Source organism: Pipistrellus hanaki (genome assembly GCF_964339955.1).
Source record: "Pipistrellus hanaki genome assembly, chromosome: 14".
Lineage (NCBI taxonomy): Eukaryota > Metazoa > Chordata > Mammalia > Chiroptera > Vespertilionidae > Pipistrellus > Pipistrellus hanaki.
In genome coordinates, this window is record NC_140516.1 from 15,495,104 (window position 1) to 15,515,615 (window position 20,512).

Consider the following 20,512-nt stretch of genomic DNA (forward strand, 5'->3'; position numbering starts at 1 on the left):
GGGCCAAATGTGAGATAGTGGGGGAGAATAGGAGAGTGTGTTCCTCTCTACAGAAATTCATATTCAGAATTTTTTAAGATGTTTATTAATCCTGCCTGAGAATCTAATGTTGCCTATAAGTCTCCAGTTAATGCAGCCAAGTCTAAACTGCTGAGCATGGCATATGCAGTGTTGCTTTGATATCAGGTATGTCTTTGAGATGAACAACTTGGAACTCTCAGCTGTTGCAGAGACCGATGTAACCAGTGAGTCACGTTTGTTGTTGTTTTCTAGGTCAGAACATATCAGAATAAAGAGTGTTATTATAAGTACCACTGTCTTCCTTCAAATTGGAAGCCGGGGAGCATAATGAGAAGTCTATGGGCTTTGGAGTGCCCCTTGACCTAGGTTCACTTGCCAATTCCGTCACATATTTGTTTGTATGACTTTGAGCTAGTCATTTAATGGCTTGGAGCACCAATTTCCTCCTGTAGTTAAAATATAAAGAAATAAGCCTTGCAGGGTTGAGAGTGCAGTATCAGATTCTCAGCCGCTTTAAATTTTCCAGCTCAGTGTTTGGCACATAGTAACTCTTCAGTAAAGGATAGCATCTAGACAGGTAGAGATAATTTAAGAGGCAGCAGTGAATAATATAAAAATCCAATTTCCCCGGCTGGATCCTTCTTAGTAATTGTACTTGTGGCCTAAAGAAGAGCAAACCAGTTGCAGGCCATTATCAGGGAGGCAGGCAATTGGAAGCAGACAGACACATCATTTACCCTTGGAGCTAAAAACCAGGAGCTTGCCAGTCTCGCTGGCTATCGAGCGGAAACTGGAATTTAAGACTAGAAGTTCAGTTTTCTGTTGACAAATTCCTAACCAAGATGGGGATGTGGACTTTCTACAACTATGAATAATGTCTTAAGCTCTTTTTCACTTTTTTTGTCTAAATATAATCTTTAAATTTTTTCATGAAAGTTATATTAGCTAGCTGAAACCGGTTTGCCTCAGTGCATAGAGCGTCGTCCTGTGGACTGAAGGGTCCCAGGTTCGATTTCAGTCAAGGGCATATATCTTGGTTGCGGGCACATCCCCAGTAGGAGGTGTGCAAGAGGCAGCTGATTGATGATTCTCTCTCATCGATGTTTCTAATTCTCTATCCCTCTCTCTTCCTCTGTAAAAAATCAATAAAAATATATATATTTTTAAAAAGTTATATTAGCTAAAAATTTACTTCAATATCATGAGGATATTTTATTTTGGTTTGTTCTCTACAGCTGTATAAATTTGAAGCACCAAAGGAAGTTTTTTTTATCAGAACCTTTTTTGTTGTTGTTAATCTTCACCCAAGGATAGTTTTCCCATTGTTGTTTTTTTTTTTTTAAGAGTGAATGGAAGGGTGGAGAAGAGACAGAGAGAGGGAAACATCCATATACGAGAGATACATGGTTTGGTTGCCTCCTTAAGTGGTTGGGTATTAAGCCTTCAACCAAGTTACGTACCCTTGACCAGAATCAAACTCTTGACTCTTCAGTCAGCAGGCCAATGCTCTAACCAGCGAGCAACCCAGCTAGGACTATCAGAACAGTTAGCATGGTGAGGAAAGAGGGCTGTTGTATTTACATATTATTCTAATGCTTCAGTACATTATGTTTTCATTGATCTAGGGACAATAAAAAAGTCTTCAAGAGAAAGAAAATACACCATCTTTTCATACTCTAAAATTTAGCATAAATTCAACATTTAAGTATATTTTACTCAGTAATTTGTATACCTAACTTACATGGTTGGAATAGGGGGCTGAGCAGCTAACAGTATACTTTTCTGCCTTTCCCCAGAGCTATCGTGATAATGAGTTAAGTAGTACAGATAATAACTGTTGGCAGAATGACATCCACTGAACTTCTTCTTGTACTTAAAATGGAGAGGCTAGAAAGCAAGACAAAGCATTTCAACTTCTTTGCAGCAGTATGTCTCACCCAGACAGACTTTCAGGCCCAGACAAATGATACTATATTTAAGTAACAGAGCAGCAACATTAGTATTACACAGCTAAGAGGATTGTGTCTAAGGAAGCAAAGCAGAAGATTTAAGAGAATATTGAAACACTAAGATAGACAAGTGCTATCTTTACTGGCTATGCTGAAATTCTCTTGGTTTTAAGGAGTATCACAAAAAGGTTGATCTAGATAAATACATTGGTATTCTATTACTTGATATTTTTTAGTGTTCATCTGTTTTTCTTAAATGACTGATTTTGTTTTTGTCAATGCCATCTAAATATTGTTTCTCCCTCCCCCTTCTTCCTTCCTTCCCTACTTGCAGCTCCTCAGAGAAATTTTGAAATTGCTTTCAAGATGTTTGACTTGAATGGAGATGGAGAAGTAGACATGGAGGAGTTTGAACAGGCAAGTTGTCTTAGAAAGTTCCTTTAAATACATTCATATTTAACCCAGTTTCATGTGCTTTGGAGTTATTTTGGCCTTGGTCAATAGACTCAGATGCTACCCAATTTTTGAAGTACCTAATGTGTCATTTTTCAAAATTACTAACTTTTAACATGTGGGTTTTCTTGTTTTAACTCTAAACATAAGGAATTATTTGAATATACTATTAAGGTCAAGATTGCTCTGATTTCCCAATATGAACTCAACTATAATGCTTAGAGGCTAAGTTATGGATATTCAATTATATATTCAGGCCATGTTTATCAAGCAGCTACTCTTTGCTAGGCAGTTTCAGAATACAAGGATGAATGGCAAGTAAGAAATGCACAGAGACAAATATTTTAAAATACCTAGAGACATTTATTCAAATTTGCACCCTATGTCCATCATACATTTTTAAAAATATGTTTTTATTGATTTTTTAGAGAGGAAGGGAGCGGGATAGAGAGATAGAAACATCAATGAGAGAGAAACATAGATTGGCTGCCTACTGCACACCCCCTTCTGGATCGAGCCCCCCGTACAGGCATATGCTCTGACTAGGAATTGAACCTGTGACCTCTTGGTTCCTGGGTCAGTGCTCAACCACAGAGCCACACCAGCAGGGCAGTTCTACACTCTTAAATATATACAATCTACTTAGAATTCATGTTTTACTATGGCACATAAAATATAGAAACTTTGCAACCCTGTACCATTTACCCCTTCTCCATTCTTTCTGCTGTAGTTGTCCTGTGTATTATATCTGCATAGAATAATCCTCCCTTATCTGAGGGAGAAGTGTTCTAAGACCCAGCCCCCAGTGGATGGATGCCTGCTACTTTGGATAGTACCAAACGCTATACATATTGTGATTTTTCCAAAACATACATACACTTTGTGGCTTCTCTTTGGCATATCCAAATTGTCCACACCATACTCTTGTGCTTTGGGGCCATTATTAAATAAAATAAGGACTACTTGAACACAGGCATTGTGATACCGTGACAACAGATCTGATAACTGAGATGGCTACTAAGTGACTAATGGGTGGGTATCAGATATAGCATAGATATGCTGGACAAAGGGATGGTTCTCATCCCAAGTGGGATGGAGCAGGACGGTGAGAGATTTTATCACACTGCCCAGAACGGCATGCAATTTAAAACTTATGAATTGCTTATTGCTGGATATTTTTCACTTAATATCTCTCCTTTCTCTTCCTTTCTCTCTCTTTCTCTCTCTCTCTCTTTCTCTCTCTCTCTCTCACACAGACATGAAACCTAGTGATATGTATTGTACTTTTCAATAAAGTTTTTAACGAAAGAATATAGTTATTAATAGTTTACACATAAGTGTGATAGTATTTGGATTGTGTTATTGTTAATCATAATAAAGATGCTATAAAAAAATAAAGATGTTATAGTATTAGTTAATTTTCCCAAAACACACTTTTTCCCCCAGTCACTTATACAAATACTCTGAGCACCACTTTTGAAGCTAACATACAGTTTCCACAATAGCAGAGCTATAAGCTATAATATTTATAGCCACAACAAAACTTAAATCATGGTAGGTCCTAATACTGATTCAATATTGGTTCACTGCTATTGGAAAATTACTCATTTCTCACTTAGATAAAATGATTTATATATTGCCTTCAAATAGAAGAAGCAGTTTTCTGATTATTCTGTGTTTCAATTTAAAATACAAAAAACTGTGCCCAGCCAGTTGTTCAGTGGTTGAGCATCAACCCATCCACCAAGGTCACTGGTTCAATTCCTGGTCAGGACACATGTCCCAGTTGTGGACTCTATCCCCATTCGGGGATGCGCAGTAGGCAGCCAGTCGGTGTCTCATTCTCAACATTGATGTTTCTCTTTCCCTTCCTCTCTCTGTAAAGTCAATAAAAAAAACATTTTTAAAAAGTAAGAAGAAATTATAAAAAACTCCAATTTAAATAATTTTAAAATCTATTACATACCTGGCTTTTAAGTCTCCGTGTGCCTGAGAAACAAATGTCAACCAATCTGGGCCCTGGCCGGGTAGCTCCATTGGTTAGAGCATCATTCCAATACAACAAGGTTGTGGGTTTAATGCCCCATTGAAGGCACAAATGAGAATCAGCCAATGAATGCATAAATAAGTAGGACGGTAAATTGATGTTTATCTATCTCTACCTTCCTCTCTATCTAAAAATCAGTCAATGAATAAAAATGCCAACCAATTTTATTTACATAAATAAATATGAACCCAGAAAAAATCATAATCAAAACCATTTATGATGTTAACCTAGAGTTAGAAGAAAACAATGATAATGTGCTCTGCGAACATGAGAAAAATAAGGCTTAAAGAGGTTAAATGATTTGCACAAATTCTACTCTCACTACAGAGTAACAGAACCAGACCCCATGTCTCCTGACTAGTCTTTCCATTATACTCTTACACCCTTTATAGAGCCTGAGACTATTTTGTTGTCTTAAATAAATATTTTATGGTCATAGATAATAAGTAAAATAATAAACACTTAACTAGAGTGAATTTGTTGTTACAAATCTTAAGTTTAAGTATTATGGTTTTCTCATTTGGCTATTTAAACGTCAAGGCTACATATATTGTTCATTTCTGTAACATATTTTATTATTTACCCTTATGTATCCAATTTAGTTATTCTGAATAGCTGTGTTTTTTTAGCTTGTAAAGAGGTAGAAAAAATGGCAGGAACTAGAAGGGGCAAAAAAGCTATAGCAATTACCAACTTGCCTCAAAATATATATATATATATATATATATATATATATATATATATATATATATATATATGTGTCATAAATATATATTGACATATATTTATATATATGTCAATATATATATATGTGTGTCATTAAGCCATAGTTGTAGTCCCAAAAGTTATCCTTTCTCAAAAAGCACTTTTAAAACTTCTCAGAGATTGAACTAATCCCCCATGTTTTCTTGGAGAGTTATTTCATAGAATTTTGTATTTTCATATATCATTCTAATAAATGTTATCTCTCTTAGATGTTAAGTATTTATTTGCCTATAACTGTGCTGTCACTCTTCACAACTAGAGAATTAGTAGTGAAAATTGTGGAATTTTAAAAATTATCCTGAGAAAAGGAAGGTATTACTGTGAAGTTGATCATTATTTATTGTGAGAGAGGTTTTGAGCCTCAAAACAAATATATACTCTTTTCTGAAGAGAGATATATAGGAGGGTCCCAATTATAAAAGTATCAGACATCTGTGTTAGAATCCTGGTGCTGCTACTTGACTTTGAGCAAATTGTTTAACTCTATGTGCCCCAAATTTCTCATCTATGTAATAAGGAACCTCATAGGGCTTCTCTCATAGGATTGTTGTGAGCATGGGGTGGAGAGCTGGTGTGGGCTAGAAGGGGTCAATGCGGGGGAAAGGGAGACATCTATAATACTTTCAGCAATAAAGACTTTTTTAAGTAAAGTAAAACAAAAGAAAGAATTGTAGCACAGTGAAGGCAAAGAATAAACAATCAATAGGCAGTTATTTTCCTTACTTTTCTCTAATTTTTCACTTTGTAATATTTTTCTGGATGGGGGTTTGCTTCTCTTTAGGTTCAGAGCATCATTCGCTCCCAAACAAGTATGGGTATGCGTCACAGAGATCGTCCGACTACTGGTAACACCCTCAAGTCTGGCTTGTGTTCAGCCCTCACAACCTACTTTTTTGGAGCTGATCTCAAAGGGAAGCTGACCATCAAAAACTTCCTCGAATTTCAGCGCAAACTTCAGCATGATGTTCTGAAGTTAGAGGTGGGTATTTCCTGGACTTCAGGGCACTGTCCATCGGGTGTACACAGAGAGCCGCGGGCGTGGGAGGGCCTGCATTACTGGCATTCTTTCCGTCTCTCCAGCTGGGAGAACTGATTGCTCTGAACCGTATCAGACAGTGACTTACTGTCCGACAGCAGGTTGGAAGTCATGTGTTCTGAGAAATGTCTTGGAGTCAGGTGGTTCTGGGCCTGAAAGCAAGTGTCTCAATTGAACATCTCAGTTGTCTTTGGATACTCAGCTTGAGGAAAAAGAAATGCAGAGATCAGAGGTGCTCTCAACCTGAGCATGTATCCCCACTTTTATACTATTGTGTAGAGACAAGGGGGCATCCCACTTGACTCAGTTGAGACAGTTTGAAAAATCACAACTGAATTCCCATTATTAATACATTTTAGTTTATTATTTTGTTATTAATACTTAACTGAGGAGGGGGAGATAATAGATCAACCGAAGGACTTGTATAAATGCATATAAGTACAACCAATGGACATAAAACTATGGGGAGGGAGGGGATGTGTGGGAGGGAGGGAGGGGGGCAATAAAAAAAAAAATCAAGAAAATATGTAAAAAAATAAATAAATAAATAAATAAATAAATAAAAAATACTTAACTGAGGGTATTTTTTCTATTCATTTTTAGAGAGAGTGGAAGGGAGGGGCAGAAGGGGAAAGAGAAACATCAATGTGAGAGAGAGACATCGATTGGTTGCCTCCCCACACTCTAAGCCATGCTAACCAGGGCATTAATAATACATGTTTTAAAAATATATTTTAAAAAAAGAACACTCTTAAATATTCATGCTGTAGAAGAGAAGCAGAAGTAGAATAATACTTCTAAAAATTAGATCAAACTTTGAAATGTATCTGTGTACATGTTTTCTGAAGATGGTATAATTGATATTCAAAGAATTTACCTAAAAAAAAAAAAATTTAAAAAAAAGTACCTTTTGCATGTTCGCCTTGCCTGTGCCACTGGGGAGCCAAACGATTGGGGGTTATTGTCGCAGAAGCCCACAGAGGCGTCCATTTCAAACTGAAAGAGAAGACTGCCCACGGCAGCCTGGCATTCTTCAGAGATGACACAGGTGTCAAATATGGCATGATGGGATTGGAGCCCACCCAACTGGCCCTGAATGTGGAGCGTTCCCGGGAGTGGGCAGTGGTGCTGGCAGACGCGGCGGTCACCGGTGGCAGGCACTATTGGAAGGTAGCAGTGAAGCGCTCCCAGCGATTCCGGGTAGGGGTGACAGACGTGGACATTTCTTGGGATAGCTGCATCGGTGCTAATGGCCGTTCTAGGGTGTTAACCTATGCCCAGTGCAAGTGGCAAACCATGTTGGCCAATGAGAAAGCCCCTAATGAGGGCATCAGGCATCCAGAGAAAGTGGGACTGCTGCTGGAGTGTGAGGCCCAGAAGCTGAGCTTGGTGGGTGTGAGCTGGGTTGTTGTGGTCCTCATGCTACAGACAGAATTCCAGGGTCCAGTGGACCTGCCTTTGCCCTTTGGGGTGGAGAATTGCTGACCCATTCAGGGCTTGAGGTGCCTAAGGGCCTCTAGTGTGTCCATCACTGGAGTTCCCAGTATCACTCTTGGCCAGCCTCCTTCTGAAAGTGCCTGGAACCTTTTAACTTTGCCTCAAGCATCCTCTAGCTCCCACAACTCAGGTCCTCTGTGCAGTATCTTGGTCATTTTCTCTCCCCTACCTGTGAAAGCTAGGCTACTATGAATGGATTTTCCTTGACTTGCTTCCTTGGGTCCTCTGTCTTCCTGTGCCCAGGCCTTTCTCAGACTGTATTCAGTCCTGGGGTTTTTCCTTTCAGCTTTGTTTGGATTTATTATCACTATGATACCTTCCTCTCCTTTTGCCCATGTGTAACTGCTGTTTGTTCTTGGTGTTCTAGTGTCTCTCCACAGTAAATCTTTTCCGCCTCTAGCTGGCGGACTGGTTCAGTGACTTGGCCCTTTCCCTAAAGCTCATACAGATCCTGGGCTCTGCTCCCTCAGAAAATGCTTTACTGGCTGTCAGAGTGAGAACAGAGCCCACCTTCCTCATTCCTCACAGCTGGACTCTCAGCCCACACAACTGCGACTATCCTCACCTGCCTTAATCTGCTTCCCTCTGACACCTGGTCAATTCCTAGTACTCACCCGGCCAGTTACACCCACTACCAAAGGGAAAGAGACGCTTGGGGGATATCAAGGGCCTTTGTGCCAGAAACTTTATTCTTGAGAAGTTCTGGCTTCATTTCTGCTACATTGGAACTTCCAGAGGGAGGAGAGAGACCTGAGGTCTTACACAATACGTTTTTGGGTCTGCTTAGCTCCAAACCCTCACCCTCCCACCGCAACCTTGACAGCAGAATACACTGAACCTAAAGCAGTATTAGGGGTTGAGGAAAACCTGGTGGTATGAGCATGTATGTGAAACATGTATTCCTCTGTTTGACCCTGTGCCTCCACCTTATTCTATCTTTATGGTGGTGATGCAACTGAATGCCTCTAAGGGTTTGGCAAAAATAATTATTTGTGTAATTAAAGTTTATTTGAGCACGCGCACACACACACACCCTCACACAAAAGTAATGGATTTCTACAATTCAGCCTCCTTGAGTACTTATAATAAGTGATATACATATATACAAAAGTCAGATTTTAGATGTGCGTGAGAACCCCCACAGGATAATGGAAGACCCAGAGGAGTATCTAGTGTTTATATGCTGGGTTAAACAAAAAAGGACAACCTGCCTTTATGAAGTTTGCATTCTTATCACCAGAGAAGGTGAGTCTAGGTTGAGAGAAATCTGTAAAACTAACCTTGTTAAAATAATTTTTATCATCCTTTAGTCTCCCCATATATGTTAGCTATTTTTCTACAGTTGCCATTTTTTGTCTGTTTCATGCTGATAAAGGGACGACATCTTTCACACAGGAATTTTACTCCTGCTTTCAATTTTGAGTTGTTATGAAGCTCAAAACTTCTCTCACAATGAATAATTATCAACTTCACAGTAATACCTTTAATATCTCAGGATAATTTTTTAAATTTCACAATTTTCATTTCTGATTCTCTAGTTATGATAAGAGATAGCAGTTATACACTGATGCAGGATACATAGGAAAATTGTTAAGAGAGTAAATCCTAAGACTTCTCATCACAAGAAAAAAAAAAAGAAAAAAAAAAAAGAGATAGCAGTTATAGGCAGAGTTGGTATGTATTAGAATTCTAGACATATGCCTTGGCCCCTGATGTGCATACCTAGAGTAGTCTTCTGTGGAAACGTTATAACATAATCTGGGAATGTAAATTATTTTACTAATTGATTATGTAATTACAATTTAACACAGAGTATAGATCCATAAAATGTAGTTAGAGAATAAACACAAACTAAATAGTACTTTAAATAACAATACGGCGTCATTCAGAGCATGGAGCAGGTGCCACGATCTAGCTCAGGCGTCTTCAAACTTTTTAAAGTGGGGGCCAGATCACGGTCCCTCAGAGAGCTGGAGGGCTGGACTATATGAACTACTAATCCCTACTGTAACACCTTGGCTGCACTCACTGCCCAAAAAACCTGGCGGGCAGGATCAGACTCCCCTGGGGGCTGCATGTGGCCCGCGGGCCGTAGTTTGAAGACCCCTGATCGAGCTTAACAGACATTCCTAGACATACAATTGGGAGTCTCAAGAGACAGAGCATGAGACTTTTGTCTTTCACCCTGAGATGCTATCCAGCTGAAAGCCCACTATAGATTGTATAGATTGTCAATTAGGTAGAATATTATAAAGCAGATCCGGGATTTCACATATATGTACCAACGTATAGCCTACGCCCAAATGCAGAAGAAAATAGATCTAGTAGACAGCCTTATCTAAAATACTTATTCTAACCATTTAATTAAAAAAAATCACTATTACTATATCACCAAAAGAAAGGAAAAAATTATTCAATGCAACAATATAGTAATTTTTAACCACTTAATAAAAAAATAATAATAAAATAAAATACTTATTCTAGAAAGCTATTGGCTTAGCATCATCTGTAGGCTTTGGGCCAAGATGTACTGGGATTGTAATTGTTTGGCAGTCAGCAATTCCCCATGTAAGGGAGTCAATTGACTTTTTTGTGAAAGAACGCAGGTTAACATGTAATAAATATTCTATAAATGTTTATTAATCCTGAATTCATTCTATAATAGCACAAGTCCAGTGAATAAGTGGTTCCTTATCAATAAAACCCATTATGTCTTCCCCACTAGATTTGTAATTTTTTAGAAACTGTGAATAGCAAAAAGAGCATAGATTTTGATGTTCTCATAATGAGATTTTGATTAAAATTTTATTTCCACCACTTACTGGCTATGTGACATTTGATGAGTTATTTATTCTCTTAGAGCCTGGCTTCTCAGGACAATGTTTAAGTGAGATGGTGTTTCTTACCGGCTGGATTATGTTCCCCAGAATTCCTTTGTGGAAGCCCGTAACCCCAGGACCTCAGAATGTGACTATGCTTGGAGGCAGGCCCTTAAGAAAGTGGTTAAGTTAAAAAGAGGCCTTGAGGCTAGGCCCTAATCCAGTCCTACTGGAAGAGAAAATGTAGACTCACACAGGGGGTGAGCATGTGCAGAGGGAGAACCATGTGAGAAGACAGCAAGAGAGAAACCAGCAGCAAGCCAAGAAGAGAGGCCTCAGAGGAAACCAATCCTGCTGGCACCTTAGATTTCCAGCCACCAGAACTGTGAAAAAACAAATGGCTGTGAAGACACCCATTTGGTGGTAGGCAGCCCTAGCAAACTAATATACCACCGGGCATATACTATGCCTTTAATAAGTATACATTCACCTTTTTTTTTGTATACCCTCTACCAGTTAGTGTGGTAGTTGGCATATAGTGGGCACTTAAACAGGCCTTTTCAGATAAATGACCAAAAGGCCTTACTTTCATTTTGAAAATAGTTTTCTCATAAGACATATGGAAAATGGGGAAATTTTTGTTTTTATGAAACAGTTTTAATTTTACTTTTCAAAGTTTAAGTAATTTCTCTCCTCATTAAGTATGAAGTATGTCATCATCACAGCCAAAAGGAAATTAGAAATGATTACTATTAGCTTTCATATGGGTTTTATCATTTCCTCGTTCTTTCTATTTCCTATTGGTTTTATTTTTTTACTTACCTACTTTAAAATTTTAGATCAAGGAGATTTATAGTTTCATTTAGTTATTTCTTTTCTTTTCTCACCACAGTAGTTTTGAGAGTGAAAAAAATACCATTTATCTGTCAAATTTAATTTTCAGAGAAGTCAGGAAAGAGGGAAATGTCCATGAACATTTAATGAGTGCCTACTACAAGCCAGGCAATTTACATATATTATATTCCTTCTTTGTTTTAATTCCAGCCAACCATGTTGTTTTTATACCCATGTCACAACTGTAGAAACTGAAACTCAGAAAGATAAAGTCACAATGCTATTAAATGGTTGAGTCAGGATTCCAACTTAAATCTTTCAGAATGAATTATTTTCTATTCTTTATCTAATTACTAGTGACCCAGTGCATGGATTCGTTAGAAGGAATTTAATTATAAGGTAGCCGGTGGGGTGGGATTGGGCAAGACACGCCTTGGAGCCAAACTTCCACAGTCCCTCCCCAGCATCTGCCGAGTGAGCAGGGTCCCTCCAGCAGGTGGGGTCCCTCAGCCTGGCATGTGGGGATCGGCTGAAATTGGCTCTCTGACATCCCCCTAGGGGTTCTGGAGTGGGAAAGGGCACTCTGCAAAGTTATTGTCGTACAGGATGTGGAATGCAAACGCAAGTGTGCAATAAACTAGATTCGGGATGATAGTCCCCCAGCAACAACATAGCTGATGACTGAAAGTGGAATTGCACAGCTCTGTGAATCGGGCTCATTCCTCTCTGGTTTCGGGGTGTGTCACCTGAGAATCTCTGCTGCCAAGTCACTGCAGCTTGGCAGTTCCTGTGTTGAGCATCAGCCCCCTGGTGGTCAGTGCATGTCATAGCAACCAGTTGGACAGTAGTAGGGACACTGAGCATATTAGCTTATCTACACTAATAAAAGAGAAAGATCCAAATTGACCATACCTTCGTGACACCCATCAGCCAATCAGGAGTGAGTATGCAAATTAACCCAACAATGATGGCAGGTTAATTTGCATATATAGGCGCCCAGCGGCAGGGGGAAGAACACTTGCATCATCGCCAGGACGACATTGTCCTCTGGGCAGCATGGGAAGGGGGAAAGTTGTCTCCAGGCCAGAGCAAAGGCTGTGCTGGCAGCCAGAGTAAGGAAGGCCCATTCTGCATGAATCTTTGTGCTTGGACGACTAGTGTGTGTGTGTGTGTGTGTGTGTGTGTGTGTGTGTGTATTATTATTACTTTTAGTCTGAGATGAGATTTCTGTGTGTGACTTATTTGGAACTCTAAAGAAAAACAAAATATTCTGAAATTTAGGAACAGGAAAAGACCAAATTTCTTGAATAATAGACTTCTTCAGCATCATTGTTTCTACTTTGTTTGCTCCTCAACTTGAGTGTTATGACTAAGAAAAAATAAACTATTCTTTTGTGTGTAGAAGATACCTAAACCAGCCATTTCTTTTCATAAGAATCCTTAGCTTGTTAGATATTTAAAAATGTTTTAATGCTCTTAATTCTGGTCAGATTCGTTTTATTCTACCCTTAATTCTCTGTTTGGGAACTCAGAAAACATAAGTTTGAAGGAATAACTTAAGAATACACAGTTGGTTTTTAAAAATATATTTTGAAGTTATTAAAAACGCCATCTAAGGCTACAAGAACTTGAGTTCCTCGGAGACAGGTGCCATGGCTAATTCTAGTTAATATATTCATTGGTTTCCTGAGGACTACCACAGTAAGATGTCAGTCAAAAGTGAAAGGTAATTGAGAACTCTTTGAAAGATTATGATTAATTTTAATTTGGGGGAGGGGAAATGACAAAAATGTCATTATGTCAAAGAAAAGCAAAAACTAATTTATACAAGAATGAAGAAGCCAACTCTAGAATACAAAACAAGGAAACTGAAATAGTATCATCTAACAGAATTCCAGTCTGCAGCATGATTTTTAAATAAGTTTTGGGATTCATATGCTTATTGCATAACCAGAGTATCACATTTTTAAAAGGTGTGACAATTATCTGAAGGCAAATTAGATATAATTCAAAGAATAACAGCGATAGTTGTCCAGTCTTCAAGAAAAAAATATATTAAAGTTAAATAGATTTGTTCAGTCAGGAAGAAAGGTAAAAGTGAGACATAAAGAAGTATGCTATAGCTGAAACCGGTTTGGCTCAGTGGATAGAGCGTCGGCCTGCGGACTGAAAGGTTCCGGATTCGATTCCGGTCAAGGGCATATACTTTGGTTGCGGGCACATCCCCAGTAGGAGGTGTGCAAGAAGCAGCTGATCGATGATTCTCTCTCATCGATGTTTCTAACTCTCTATCCCTCTCTCTTCATCTCTGTAAAAAATCAATAAAATATTAAAAAAAAAAAAAAAAAAAAAAAAAAAAAGAACTATGCTAGAGAAAGCAAGATGGCAGCATAGGTAGTCACCTACACTTGCTGCCCCTCACAACCTGCCATCTTTGTTGGGTTAATTTGCATACTCACTCCTGATTGGCTGATGGGCATTGTGGAGGTACAGTCATTTTGCATATTTCTCTTTTATTAGTGTGGATGATTAAAGTGCCTATGGCAGCTGGGCCAGCGTGACACAGTGGTTGAGCTTCAACCTGTGAACCAGCAGGTCACAGTTTTATTCCTGATCAGGGCACATGCCCAGGTTACCACTCATTTCCCAGGAGGGGCAAGCAGGAGGTAGCTGATCAATGATTCTCTATCATCATTGATGTTTTTCTCTTTCTCTCTCTCTTCCTCTCTGAAATTAACAAAAATATATATTCAAATGTGCCTATGGATATTCCAGAATCACCTACCATTTACATCATTAAGCCGACATCTTTGTGCTCATCTCTTTGAAGTCCTTAAAATAGAATTAAATTTTGTCCTGATGCAAAGGAGCATATTGAGAAACAACCTCAGCACTTTTTCTGGCTAAAAGATTGTGAGAAAGGAGGCCAGACAACAAAAGGGCTTTCTATCACTTTCTGAAGCTAGAACACTCTCAGCAAAACAGATTTCTTTTTATTTTAATAGCCAATTTGATTTTTTTGAACTGGGAAACTGATTCATATGTAAACTCAAAGAAGAGAGTTGATTCTTGATTTAATTAAATCTGCAAAGCAAAACTGAAAATGTTCAATGGGGTTTCCTTTTGTTTATTCTTCCACTTTTGCCTCTACAAAGCAGAATATGTATAGTGATAAATCTATAGTGTTTTAGATGTTTTCATCTTGAATTTCCAAAAGTCATTAAAAAAAGGGTACCAAAAATACTTGTCTCTTTTAAATATTTATAACTTTAAGGAGCCAAGTATAAATATTTAAAGCTGTAAAACACACACACACCTTTTTAATCATTGATGTTTCTATCCCTCCCTCTCCTTTCTGCTCTGAAATCAATAAAAATATATTTTAAAAATAAATAAATAGAAATATATAAAATAATAGAATAAAATTTTGAATTTCTTCAACAAGTCTTTATGTCAGTCACCAATGACTTGATGTCAGTATTTTTACAGCTAATTATATTTTCTCTCTGTACCATACATTGTGAGTTAAGTCTAATATCTTGCCCTGATAAGAACAAATTAGCTCAAGATGATTTAGTTTAATAAGGAGATATGTAAAATCCAAAGACAAACTCTGTTTTAATTTTTTACAAATCCCTTTATGTCCTTCAGCTCAAGTTTGCTATTGTTTGTGGCGTAGAGGGTCTCTGATTGTAGAATGAGACTGAAAATACTGTACATGATAGAATTTACATGGTGATAGAAAGCTCTTTTGATGTTGTCAATGCAACCTTGGTAATGATTCTGTAAAAAACATACAAAACAGTGCTTTTTTGTTTCATATCTTTTGAAGAATGAAGGAAAAAGTTTTGAATGATACATTGTTACTCAAAATATTGATGTTGGCATGGTTTTTATTTTATTTTTTTAAAGAATAGTTTATTGATTTTTAGAGAGAGAGGAAGGGAGAAGAGAGAAACATCAATGTGAGAGCACAATATCAATTGGCTGCTTCCTGCAAGCCCCTGACTGGGAATTGAACCAACAACCTGCAGTACACAGATGACACCCAGCCAGACCTGGGCATGGTTTTTAAAAGGTGTCAATCTGACCTTTCAGATTGATAATGAAAGCACAGAAAACTGTTAACATTGGTCTTTTTCTTAGATTTCCAGATGGCTTTGCAATTCCAAAATCAATGATACGTTAGTGATACCTTTGAAATACTTTGCCATCTCCATGATTTTCCTATCATCAAATATCTTTAACTTTACATTCTAAGTTAAATTTAAATTGGCCACAAGAAAAAGGAAACCATGAATAAGTCATGAAGATTTTATCTTTCTCCAGTGAAAATTTTTCCTCAATCTATCATTCAGATAGTCTTATCAACCATTCTTTAGTCAAACACAAGTGCTTCTCAACTTATAAATGTGCTGTGTACCATCTAAAGTTCATTTGGAATTCAGAATGCAGCAATATTTTTTTACTTGAACACACACCAGAATATTTAACATAGAATATAGTTTAATGCAATATAGTAAAGTGAAAAGTATTGTTGGCGAAGATGACTGTGGATTTGTCGTTCAGTGTTTACTGTATACCTACTCTAACAGCTGCAGCAGTCTGTGGATGTAGACCTCTAGTAGCATCAAGTGTTTTAATGTTTGAATACATAATACATAATAAAAAATACTAGTCAACATTCTTGTAAGTTTACCAGGAGCCAGACACTATTCTAAGTGCTTTATGTACATTATTTCGTTTAATCTTCACAATGCTAGGGGTTGGCATTATAATTATCCACATTTAACAAGTGGGAGAACTGAGGCACAGAGAGGTTAAATAACTTGCCTGTGCTCTCACACAAAGTAAAGGAGTAGCTGAGCTGTGATTCTAGGCAGGCTGCCTCTAGATCTACTCTTAACTATTAACTTACACTAGCTTTCCAGGAGTTGTGCTAAATACTCAAGGTATAAATATGAACAAAGCATTGTCCCTGCTTCCAAGCTTATGAAAGTGAACTGAACAAACCAGAAATTCTTGTACAATGTTATTAGTATACTAGAGGCACAGTGCACGGATTCGTGCACCAATGGGGTCCCTTGGTCTGGCCTGCACCCTCCTACAATCTGGGACCCTTTGGGGGATGTCGGACTGCCGGATATGGACCAATCCCCACAAGCCAGGCCGAGGGACCTTACCAGTGCACAAATCCATGCACTGGGCCTCTAGTACGCATATAAGATCTTTGGTTAATCTCTTCCGACCCTCCCCCTTCCCTCTGAGATTTATCAGTCTGTTCCATGCCTGTGCATTGAGTGTCTTCCCCCTGGTGGTGAGTGCGCATAATAGCTACCGGTCAAATGTTCGCTTGGACATTTATATATATAGATTGCTAGAGATATTCAGATAGTGCAATAAGAGTAAATCAGTCTGCAAAGTAGAGGGCAAGAGACTGCTCAGAGGAGTTTTCCCAGAGATAGCAATATTTGGGCCAGCTCTAACTCTGACATTCACTCTATCTAGGAATGGGGTGGTTAATTTTCCTTCGCTCTTTTTTCTGGTTGTAGGACAGATGAGAAGGGCCAGGGAGGCCGTGAGTAACACTGGGACTAGAGCCAGGAGAGGGTGACTGAGAAAATGACCTTTTTTCTCAAGTGTGTATGTCCCAAACCAGGCTTAAGTTAATGTGTCTCCTCGGTGTTTTCATGTTGTTCTCAATTTGAACCTGAAGAGGAGAGGGCAGGATAAGAGAAGAGAAACTCCCTGGATTTCTCTTAAAAGTTAGCTGTACCTTAGGCAGATAAAATTTGGCCTCTCAGTCAGACTCAGAGTAAAGATTAATAAATAAATTATATCAAGGGTCTCTGAGCCTACTTTTCATTTTATCCCTCTTATAGCCACATTTAGCTACAGATGCCTTTCAGAATTATGGTCTGTGGAATTAATGGACATTTTACAAGAAAGGGGGCTTTAAAGAATGACAGTTGTGCCAATGAGTGGAAAAAAGCTTGTCCTTTTTCTTTCTTTCATTCTTCTTTTAAGTGATTTAGCCTCAACTAACTCTGATAGATCTATTTTTTCTTTTTCTTTCTTAGAAAAAAAGACTTTAAAAATATATTTAGCATCTAGCCTGCATACAGCCTTAGGAGTCTAGGAAGTCTAGACAATGTTGTAGGAATCAGAGCCAGCTTTGCACTAATTTGTGAATAAATAATGCATTACAGCCTGTAGAATTCAGACTCTGGGCAGATGTACTTTAGAGGGTCATATATCAAGTTATTATCCTATGAATTCAGTTAACAGCACAGTAATGATTTTTTGTCAAGTCTCTCATTATTCGTTATTTTTCTTATAATAATAGAATGCCTTTTCTCTCTTCCCACCCACATTCTCACCATTTGTTTTGTATTAGTCTGCCTCAACATTAGCATAAATGTTTTTTCTTATTTAAGCTATTTGCACTAATGAAATATAAACCACTTCAATAAAATTTTTTCCATTAAAAAGGACTTTAAATAAAGTGATGCCAAAATATTTTGGGGGGAGGGGTGCCCCTTTTCTCATCAGTCTTTCCTTAAGATCTGATAGCCTATCTACCTAGCAGAAAAATAAAAGCCAAAAGCGTAAAACTTAGTCACTTTTTTGACTGATAAATTAAAATTATTGGGGCTTTGGTATGTGCCAAGCATATATTAGATACTGAATATACAAAAGTAAGTAGACCCTGACTAATGGACTTAAGGCATTATGGTCAGACTGAGAAGGAGAACAGTTATTACAGTACAGAAAGAAAAGTGCAGTGCTGGAGGTGTACACAGAATGGATACACAATAAATATTTGTTCAAAGAATAATCAGTATGCAATACTATTATTTGAATTTTTAAATTTTTTTCTGAATTTTAATTTTTCTTCTTTGGCCCTGGGAGCCTTAATCTCCTCATATGAACAATTGAGATGATAGCTACCTCTCAGACTTACAAGGTCAGAAAGCGCAGTGCCTGGCACCGTCATGCACTCCAGGAGGTTTGTTCATTCATTCATGATCATCCATTTGTGGTTTCGGCGCTCCGCATTGGACTGCCGCACAGAGCACCTTCCCAGAGAGGTCGGGGTTGCCCGAACTTGTTTCATTATCAGAAGAGGAAGCAAGGGGAGAATTAGGGTCCTGTGCTTCCTGACATCACCATCCAGTGGCCCATCTTGATGTTTTTGGCCGTCCTGCAACCTTTAATATTTGAAAGGATTCCAGAATATTGCCAACCTTACAGGCATTATGTTGATTAACTTTTCAATCCCAAAATCAATGATTTTTAGTATATCCATCTAGAAAAGTAAGGGAGGTGTACTGAATTCACTGTGCTAGAAGATGTTGCTTGGTGAAATGTTTGATACTATTTTTTTAATTTCCATGTAGGTACATTTGTGAAGTGTGTGACCAGATATTAAGGAACCGAGTAGTTTTCTTGATGATAAGATTGGCCACTTTCTCTCTATTCAACATCATATACAGAACTTTTTGATAAAAAGTTACTGCTATCATAATTGCTAAGAATATGAATATACTATTCTTTTCCTTCTAATGTAAAAACACCTTTCTGTGCCGAAACCGGTTTGGCTCAATGGATAGAGCGTCGGCTTGGGGACTGAAAGGTGCCAGGTTCGATTCCGGTCAAGGGCATGTACCTTGATTGCGGGCATATCCCCAGTAGGGGGTGTGCAAGAGGCAGCTGATCAATGACTCTCTCTCATTGATGTTTCTAACTCTCTTTCTCCCTTCCTCTCTGTACAAAATCAATAAAATATTTTAAAAAAATAAATAAATAAAAACCTTTTTGTGCTATTAAGGTTGGCAGAGTGCAAACAAATTCTGGAAGCATCTCATTTGCTGTAGTGGAATTACCTCACCCTCTGGTGGTTTTTATCATTGTGGTGGTAATTGTTTCTCTCTCTGTCTAACAAAATGACACTTGGGATAAATCAGTGTTAATAGGGTTAATTTAAGAGTTGCTCCTGTCCAAGTTAATGAGTCTTCTGCTGTGCCTCTAGCTCTGCTATTGGTATTGCTACCACTGCCAGAAAGATCCCAGCTCTTTGAAGCTAGTGGTTCTTCAAAGGAGGAGGATAGTTTCTAACCATTCCCTCCATGGAGCATTGCAACTCTGTATTTGTTAGCTATCTATATAATAAAAGCGTAATATACTAATTAGACCGGACAGCCGAACGACCTTCCGGACACCCTTCTGGATGACCTTCTGGACAAAGCTACAGTGGCGAGAGCCAAGCCCCTTGTATGAATTTCATGCATCAGGCCTCTAGTTATTGCATAAGAAATTACCCCAAAACTTAGCAGCTTAAAACAACAAGCATTTATTATAGCACACAGTTCCTAAAGGACAGGAATCAAAGGGCAGCCAGCACCACAGTCCTGAAAGCCTGGCCGAGCTGGCGGATCCTCTGCACCACTCACTCATGTGGCTGTGGGCAGGAGGGGTTGGTCTCACCCTGTACAGCTCTTCACAGACTCTCATGGACGCCAGTTGCCTTCCTGTGCAGCAAGTGACCCCAGAGAGAAAGTGTGACCACTGAGGAACCCACACTGTCTTTTATAACCTAGCCTTAGAAGTTATACGCCATCACCTCTGCCATATTCTTCCCACTGTGGGAGGGGCTGCACGAGAGTGTGGATATTTGGAGATTGGGAATATTGGGGGCCGTCTGTATAAGGGTACTCACCACCTTCACCAGGTGTAAGAGGAATCTTTGGAGGGCTGTGTCAAGAATAGTTCCAGTGACTTGCTATCTCCTGTTAATACTGTCTGATGGACCAGCACCATCCCTCCCGTTCCCAGACATTGTCTCACTGTAGAAGATGTCCCACCACTTTATCTTTGCGCCCTGTGGTGATTTTATTTCAGATGCCTTATTGTCTATCTGTGTCACCTGGCATTGCTAGTCACCACTGCCCTCCCCACATGTTTCATTGGCTTCTAATCTGGTGATTAGACAGTTGCAGCCTCCTCCCCTTCTTCCCAGAAGACATTGCTTCCTACTAGTATTCAAGGCGGTGTGTGTCATCAGCTTCTCTGCCTTCCCAGACACCCAGCT

The 20,512-nt window shown here is 38.6% G+C and overlaps 1 protein-coding gene and 1 pseudogene across 3 annotated transcripts in view; both read left to right on the forward strand.

Annotated features, from left to right (window-relative positions):
- MICU1 (mitochondrial calcium uptake 1) overlaps positions 1-20,512 on the forward strand; it is a 155,798-nt gene that overhangs the window by 83,469 nt on the left and 51,817 nt on the right. For both annotated transcript variants that reach the window (XM_084904970.1, XM_084904971.1), the window contains 2 exons: positions 2,305-2,387; positions 6,017-6,214. In XM_084904970.1, the coding sequence (XP_084761096.1) occupies positions 2,305-2,387; positions 6,017-6,214 (281 nt within the window). The remainder of the gene's footprint in view (positions 1-2,304; positions 2,388-6,016; positions 6,215-20,512) is intronic.
- LOC311632296 (SPRY domain-containing protein 4-like) lies at positions 7,087-7,919 on the forward strand (annotated as a pseudogene). The gene has a single exon. The product of its transcript is annotated as an SPRY domain-containing protein 4-like (transcript).